Source organism: Mastigoproctus giganteus, chromosome 6 (assembly GCF_048544385.1).
Source record: "Mastigoproctus giganteus isolate SK-2022 chromosome 6, ASM4854438v1, whole genome shotgun sequence".
NCBI classification, from domain to species: domain Eukaryota; kingdom Metazoa; phylum Arthropoda; class Arachnida; order Uropygi; family Thelyphonidae; genus Mastigoproctus; species Mastigoproctus giganteus.
The window spans coordinates 3,234,076-3,242,602 of NC_143580.1; the positions used below are offsets into that span (position 1 = coordinate 3,234,076).

Here is an 8,527-nt window from a genome sequence, read left to right on the forward strand (position 1 = left end):
TGTACATATGCACCATGCTGCACAAGAAATAGCTGTCACTTCTTAGTGACAGCTATCTTTCTAATATCACCATTTCAAAAGATCATTTCACTCACAAAAACTTGTTTCTTGTTGCTGAAGTGATCTCAAGGTTTTGAGATCACTTTTTTCACAAAAAAAAAAAGCAAAAAAAAAAAAAAAAAGCTTTTTGTAAATAGGTAAAGTAAGCATTCACATGTCTTCAGAGGGACAAAAAAACCTATCAGTTGAAGGTATAAGAGCAACACAGATGTATGTATGATAGATCAAATTTTCGTTGACTTCCTAAATGAATGGTACAGAGAATTATTGCAAGTCATTAAAAAAATTGTCTGCCTTAGATAACTCTACAACTCATCTGAATGTTCAGTTGAACAACATAGAACTTATATTTCTTCCAATTGATAGTGTCCATAGAGGCAACAAGAGGGAATAACACTCTTGATCTGATTATCAGCAGTGATTTTTTTTTTTTTTTTTTTTTTTATGAAAAACCCCAAACACGAAAGGTATCAAAACCTATAGTAATTAGTACCGTGCATGGGTTGAAGGAGAAGTATGGGGGGAGAGGGATGCCGGAAACTTTGCTCTAGAGACTAAACATGGGTTTCACCACTTCAAGCCTCCAATAAGCAAAGTGGTGGTATTTCACCGGTTGATGAAAGTCGTCTACCACCTGATTATTCATGCATTAAGAATTTACAGATAAAGGAACCGCTAGGTGGCATTGATCACAGTGTAATGATGTGGGATTTACTTAAAGATGTAACTACCATTGTGGCTAAAGGGAAGGGTTTTTGCTTTTGTAAAGGCTACTACAGTTGTCTCAGAGATTTTTTTAGGTACTATACGGTGGGACCAACTAATGATGTTACCAATAGCAAATTCTAAATGGAAAGCATTCAAAGAAGTCATTTTGGAAGCTACTAGGCTTTTTGTTCCAACTAAGAAATACTGCTCTAGGTTTAGGTCCAAATGTTCATCTGTTTGAGCCTAGGTTTAGGCTCAAACAGATGAACTAATGGGACTCGTGGCAGAGAAGAAAAATGTATGGGATGCACATAAATTGTCAGGCAACACAAGCCTATGGTAGATACAAGCTAGTCTACAATCAAGTCACAAAGGAGGTTATGCAAGTGAAGGTACATTACAAAAAAACTTTGGCAAAGGTTGCAAAGAAAAATAGAAAAAACTTGTTTTCCTTATATAAACTCTAAAAGGAAGGGGATGAATCAGATTTCCACTTGATATCAGTGATTTTACCGTAGATTAGCATTAGCATTAGTAGAGGCATTTGATGCAAGAAAGCAAGCATATGCAGCATCAGCCAAAAAAAAAAAAAAAAAAACCACTTCCACTTCACCCCTCTGTTCGTTCAAAATACCTGTCCAGCTGAGCCTTAAACTTATTTAGGCTATCAACCTCCACCACAAGGGATGGAAGTCTGTTCCACCAACCAACCACCCGCTGGCTAAAGGCAAATTTCCGCACGTCTGTCCTACATCTGTCTTTCCTCAATTTGAATTTATGCCCTCTCAGGTGATTTTTCTGAGCTAGAGGAAGAATCCCATCAGCATTGAGCATGCTTAAACCATTCAAGGCTTTATACACCTCTATCAGATCACCTCGCTGGTGCCTAGTCTCCAGACACTGTAATTTGCAAAACTTAAGCCTTTCTTCGTATGAGCACCCCTTTGTTCCATTCACTAATCATCAGCCAAAAAAAAAAAAAAAAAAAAAAAACAACCACTACTCCTATTTCACCCCTCCATTCGTACGAAATACCTGTCCAGCTGAGCCTTAAATTTGTTTAGGCTATCAACTTCAACAACAAGCGATGGAAGTCTTTTCCACAAACCAACTGCCCGCTGGCTAAAGGCAAATTTCCGCACATCTATCCGACATCCGTCCTTCCTCAATTTGAATTTATGCCCTCTCAGGTGATTATTCTGAGCAAGAGGAAGAATCCCATTGGCATTGAGCATGCTCAAGCCATTCAAAGCCTTATACACCTCTATCAGATCACCTCGCCGATGCCTAGTCTCCAGGCTCTGTAATTTGCAAAACTTAAGCCTTTCTACGTAAGAGCAACCCTTTGTTCCATTCACTAATCTTGTTGCCCTTCTCTGTACTCGTTCCAGCAGCTCTACATCCTTCTTGAAATGAGGCCTCCAGACCTGTATACAGTACTCAAGGTGTGGCCTGACCAATGCCTTATACAAGGGAATAATCACATCCCTGTCCCTGCTAGAAAAATTCCTGTATATCATTGACAAGACACCATGAGCTACTCTTGCAGCTCGTCTGCACTGCTCAGAGAACTTCATATCTGCCTGCACAATTTCCACCAGGTCCTTTTCATTCTCTACCACTGTCAGCGTATAACCACAGAGTTGATACGTTGATCTGGGGTTACTGTTTCCCATATGTAGTACTTTACATTTGTCAATGTTAAACTTCATTTGCCACCTCTCAGCCCATCTGCTCAACCTTTCCAGATCCTGTTGCAGCAGCATAGTATCAGTAGTGTCCTTAACAACCCTGCCAACCTTTGTATCGTCTGCAAACTTGGACATTAAGCCTGATACACCATCATCAATATCATTTATAAATACAGAAAACAATAATGGACCCAACACTGAGCCCTGAGGGACTCCACTAATAACATTAGTCCACGATGAGCAGTGTCCCATTGATTACCACTCTCTGTCTTCTCCCTCTCAACCACCCCTTTATCCATAGCAGCAACTTGCCTCCAATGCCACACTGCTCCAATTTGTGTAGCAGTCTTCCATGTGCAACAGTATCAAAAGCCTTTCTAAGATCCAAGTATATAATATCAAAGTTATTCCCTGCATCCAGTTCTTTTGTGACTGCATCATAGTATCCAATCAAGTTGGTCAGGCAAGACTTCCCTTTAACAAAACCATGCTGTGTCTGAGCTATAACTGAAGTCTTGTCTAAATGATCCCACAGTGCTTCTTTAACCAGTGCCTCCATTAATTTTCCTGGAACAGAAGTTAAGTTCACAGGTCTATAATTACTTGTGTCAGCCGTTGATCCTCCTTTGTGAATTGGGGTCACATTTGCACATTTCCAGTCTATGGGTACCTCCCCTGAGTCCAAGGAATCTCTCATAATTATGGCTAAGAGTTTGCTTACTTCCTTTGCTGCCTCCTTTAATATAACTGGATAGATCCCATCCACCCCGGGTGCTTTTCTTGTGTTTATCTTCAACAGTTTCTCCTCCACTTTACTCCCAGTTATTTCAAGATTCTGTAGCTTACTGCTAGAGTTGAATACACCTCTGGCATTCCCATCGCTGAATAACTCCTCATGTGTGAATGTCGATGCAAAATATTCATTTAGTTTGTTAGCTACCTGAGCAGGATCATCAACAGTTGACCCATCAATATCAAGTGGACCAATCTGATTCATCCCCTTCCTTCTAGAGTTTACATAAGAAAAGAACTCTTTGCTGTTTTTCTTTGCATCCCTTGCCAAAGATTTCTCGTACTCTGCCTTCACCTGCCTAACCTCCTTTGTAACTTGGTTGCATATCAACTTGTATCTATCATAGGCTTCTGTGTCATGTGTTAATTTGTAAGTATCCCATGCATTTTTCTTCTCTGCCATATGCCTCATTAGTTCATCTGACATCCATTTTGGCCTAAACCTTGAACAATATTTCTTAGTTGGTATGTAAAGCCTAGTAGCTTCCACGATTAATTCTTTGAATGCTTCCCATTTTGAATTTGCTGTTGGTAACATCATCAGTTGGTCCCACTGTATAGAATTTAAATACTGTCTCAGTCCATCGTAGTCGCCTTTACGGAAACAATAACCCTTCCCTTTACCCCTAATGGTAGTTACCTCTTTGAGTAAATCCCACTTCAGCACACTGTGATCACTGCCACCTAGTGGTTCATTTGATGTGATGATGATCTGATATGATCATTCTCAGATAGCTTCTGAACTAAATGAGTATTTTGCATCTACATTCACATGAATATAGAAGTTATTCAAGGAGGAGGAGAGGGCCAGATGTTTATCAAAGTCTGACAGGGAGTTAAACGATTTTGTAAATAACTAACGCAAGTGGAGGAGAAATAGTTGAAGTTAAACATAACAAAGCCACCTGGGGTGGACAGGATTTATCCAGTTATATTAAAGGAGGCAGCAAAAGAAGTAAGTAAACCCTTAGCCATAATTATGAAAGCATCCTTGGACTCGGAAGTCCCAGGACTGGAGATGTACAAATGTATCTCCACAAGGGGGGGGGAGATCAAAGGGTGACTCAAGTATTTAGAGACCTGTTAGTTTGACTTCTGTTCCAGGGAAAATAATGGAGTCACTGGTTAAAGAAGCATTGCAGGATCGTCTAGACAAAGCAGCAGTAATAATTCAGACAAATCATGGGTTTGTCAAGAGAAAGTCTTGTCTGATCAATTTGATTGGATACTGTGATGTGGTCACAAAGGAACTTTATGCAAAAATTAATTTTGATATCATATACTTTGATTTCAGGAAAGCTTTTGATACTGTTGCACATGGAAGGCTGCTGTACAAATTGGAGCAGTATGGCATTAAGGGAAAGTTTCAACAATGGATAAAAGGGTTGTTGAGTGGAAAAGACAGGGAGTGGTAATCAATGGACGCTGCTCTTTGTGGACTAATGTTATTAGTGGAGTCCAGCAGAGTTCGGTGTTGGGTGCACTGTTGTTTTGTATATTTATCAATGATATTGGTGAAGGTATATCAGGCTTAATGTCCAAGTTTGCAGATGATACAAAGGTTGGCATGGTTGTTAATATCAGTAATGACAGTATGCTGCTGCAACAGGATCTGGAAAAGTTGGGTAGATGGGCTGAGAAGTGGCAACTGAAGTTTAACATTGAAAAATGCAAAGTACTGCATATTGGTAGCAGTAACCACCAGAGAAATGTACCAACTGTATGGTGTTACACTCAGGGTAGTGGAGAATGAAAGAGACCTGGGGGTAATTTTGCAGTCAGATATGAAGTTTTCTGACAGTGCAGACAGGCTGCCAAAGTAGATCATGGGGTCTTGTCAGTGATATACAGGAATTTTGCAAGCAGTTATAAGGAGGTGATTATTCCCTTGTATAAGGCAATGGTTAGGTTACACCTTGAGTACTGCATACAGGTCCAGAAGCCTCATTTTAGGAAGGATGTAGAGTTGCTAGAACAAGTACAGAGAAAGGCAACAAGACTGGTGAAGAGAAGAAAGGGGTGCTCTTATGAAGAAAGGCTTAAGTTCTGAAAATTGCAGCTTCTGGAGACTAGGCACCTGCTAGGCGATATGATTGAGGTGTATAAGGCCTTGAATATATTGAGCAGGATCAATGCTGATGGGATTCTTCCTCTTTCTCATATTACAAATCTGAGGGGGTATAGATTCAAACTGAGTAAAGAAAATTGTAGAATAGATGTGTGGAAGTTTGCCTTTAGCCAGCGGGTAGTTGATTGCTGGAACAAACTTCCATCTGTTTTTGTGGAAGTTGACAGTTTAAATAAACCCAAGGCAGAACTAGACAAACATTTGGAATGAATGGATCAGTGAAATGGTAAGGGGGTTTTTTTTGGCTGTTGCTGTATAAGCTTGCTTTCTTGCATCGTGTGCCTCTACTATTGCTAATAGTGCAACCTGTGGATCAAGGAATCGTAAAACTTTTCAAAACATTGTACAGGTATGCAATGAAAAATTATTGCATAAATTAAAAACAGGATGATGCCCAAGCTAAGCACACAGCAAAAATAATTAACTTACTAAATGCAGTGCATATGTAGATTGCTTGGGATTTAATTTCCAAATAAGAAATCAAAAACTGTGTTTGTAAAGTTGGATTTATTCAGTCAGGTGTTGTGATGAATATTGAAGAAAGAAGTGTAGTGCCAACAGAGTATACCGGTATTTCAGTTAATATTACACAAAATTTCAGCAAGTGGGTAAACATTGAAAATCTTCTGACAGCAAGTGATCTATCAGTAAAGGATATATTTGATGGAATTATACCAGGCAGCAAAGAAAATGAAAATTCTGATGGATATCTAACAACCAGAGAAATCAGGAAATCTTTTGAAGTGTGTGAGATGGTAGTTCTAATGAACTACCATCTCACATCCCTTGAGTTTATGAGATGATCCAGACTTCTTTTTTTATTTATTTATATTTATTTTTGTTGATGTAGCACCGAGTCTTTCGTCTTTGGAGGATATAAAACCACAATGGATGTCCTTAAAAGTTTTAGAAAGTTCAGCTGAGAAGGTTTACAAAAAAAGTTGCTGATATGGCATCCAGTCCCATCCCATATTGAAAGTCTGTAAGTTCCAATAATGTCTATGATTTCTTCAGTTTGAATTTATGCCCCCTCATGTGCATAGTCTGAGCAATGAGATTCTTCCTCGTGCCAAACTATGCACTTCAGGGGGCATAAATTCAAACTGAGAAAGATTGGCTGAAGGCAATGAGTGGTTGATTGCTGGAACTTGCTTCCATCCATTGTTGTTAGAAGTGGATAGTTTGAATAAATTCAAGGAAGAACTAGACAGGCGGGGAGCATAAATTCAAATTGAGGAAGTTTGCCTTCAGCCAACGAGTGGTTGATTGCTGGAACAAGCTTCTGTCCATTGTTGTGAAGTGGATAGTTTGAATGAATTCGAGGAAGAACTAGACAAACTATTAGATAGCTGAAATGGAATTTTTTTTTTTTTTTTTTTTGGCTGACACTATATAAGCGTACTTTCTTGCATCATTTGCCACTATTAATACTAATACTATGGCCTTTGCAAGTTTGTTTCTAACATATTGCTGCTGCACTGGCAGCCCCCACCTCAACCTTACCTTGCCCACATTTGCTGTAATGGAATTTTCATGGATTCACACAAGGTTTATATTGGTATGGCCAAGTTGATATGCATGCATGGGAAACACTTCTCGCATATTACATGATATTCCTAGAAGGGCATCCAATACATTTGTGCAAGTGAACTTGTTGCATATTCTGACTCTGAAATTCTTCACCCCCACTTTTTGACTATACTGAAATTATAATTAATTATTAATCAATAATTAATCATTATGTAAACACCTGTGTATCCCTATGTTCTTTTTGCATTCTCAGTTCCAATGGATTTACTGTTATATGGATTTTATACTTTAGATTTATGTTCAAGATTTAATCAGAATAAAGTATATATTGCTGCAACATTCAGCTTAAAATTTTCATATACTTTGCTGATATTTATAAAAGGAATTCTGCTAATAAAATGACTATGTTTGATACATCCAAAAATAAAGTAGATTTGTAACTGTATATATTCTGATGCCATTATTTATGCTGACATTTTTAGGATGTCCAGGCAACTGCTTCCTATCAGCTCACTGGATGACAGCTTTCTATCCAAGTTATCATAGCATCAAGGTGATGAATGGCACTAAGGTTCCCTGTAACTCTGAACTTTTCCAAAATCCTGAAGAAAAAAGGCTGTGAATTTGTCTTTTCCACTAACAATAAGTGAGCACTCTCCTCACATAATTGTAGGAATGTTTGGACCCAGATTACTGAAATTGGCACTTAATTTGGCTTATGTGCAAGATAGTTTAAGTGATCAGTTTTTTCTTGTTATATTTTATCATTTTGCTACAAGTGATGAAATGAGCTACAGGCTTTTTTTTATTGTACATTAAGAATCTCCTAAATGAATATTTCTAATTAAACAAAAAAAAAAAAAAAAGCATAATGCTATGTTTACCGTATAAAATTCTGATTTTAATAAGTAAAACTATCTTTACTGTTATGATTCAAAAATTTTAAAATATTTTTAAGAATGTTATCAAGTTTTGTTTTATAAGATGTCCATAATTTTTAGTCATATTATTTCAATCATTTTAAATCTAATCTGGCTTTTAAAATTCACGAAAAAGGTTGCGTCATCCTTCATACACATAACTCTAATTCTTTGACGGATTATCATTTATCATTCTGCTGGATTCCATATAATTTTCATAGCAAAAGTGGGCAGGTCTTTAGAACGGCATGAACCAATATCTAGACTAGGTCAAATTTTCCAGTAACATCAGGAATGACTTAAGATCACAAATTTCCTGCTCAGATTCAGTTAGAAATAAAATCTTATGAGGAGAGAAATTTGATCTAGTAAAGGTGAATTTTAATTTGGTTTCAATTACCTTTATTATTTGTTGTTAATTTTTCAAGTTTTAAAAATTGACTGCATTATCTACTTAGTCAAGTCAAGTCAAGTTCTTGGTAGGAGTTCTCTTCTATAAAAATGGCTGGGAAAATTATGTATTTTTTTATGATTTTTTTTTTTTTTTTTTTTCAAAATGTTATCATGTGGCATATGCTATTTTGATTATAAATTCTCTTTGAAAGAGAATTTATCAATAGATCTAACAAAATTGTTATGTGTGGAATAGTTTTCTTGTCTATGGAGATTATCATGAGATAATGTATATTTTTTATGTA

The 8,527-nt window shown here is 37.3% G+C and overlaps 1 protein-coding gene across 2 annotated transcripts in view; it reads left to right on the top strand.

Annotated features, from left to right (window-relative positions):
• LOC150083805 (uncharacterized protein C05D11.1-like) overlaps positions 1–7,723 on the top strand; it is a 282,398-nt gene extending 274,675 nt beyond the window's left edge. For both annotated transcript variants that reach the window (XM_090375794.1, XM_090375795.1), the window contains one exon: positions 7,392–7,723. In XM_090375794.1, the coding sequence (XP_090231920.1) occupies positions 7,392–7,455 (64 nt within the window). In that variant the 3' untranslated portion in view covers positions 7,456–7,723. The remainder of the gene's footprint in view (positions 1–7,391) is intronic.
• The last annotated feature ends 804 nt before the right edge of the window (positions 7,724–8,527 follow it).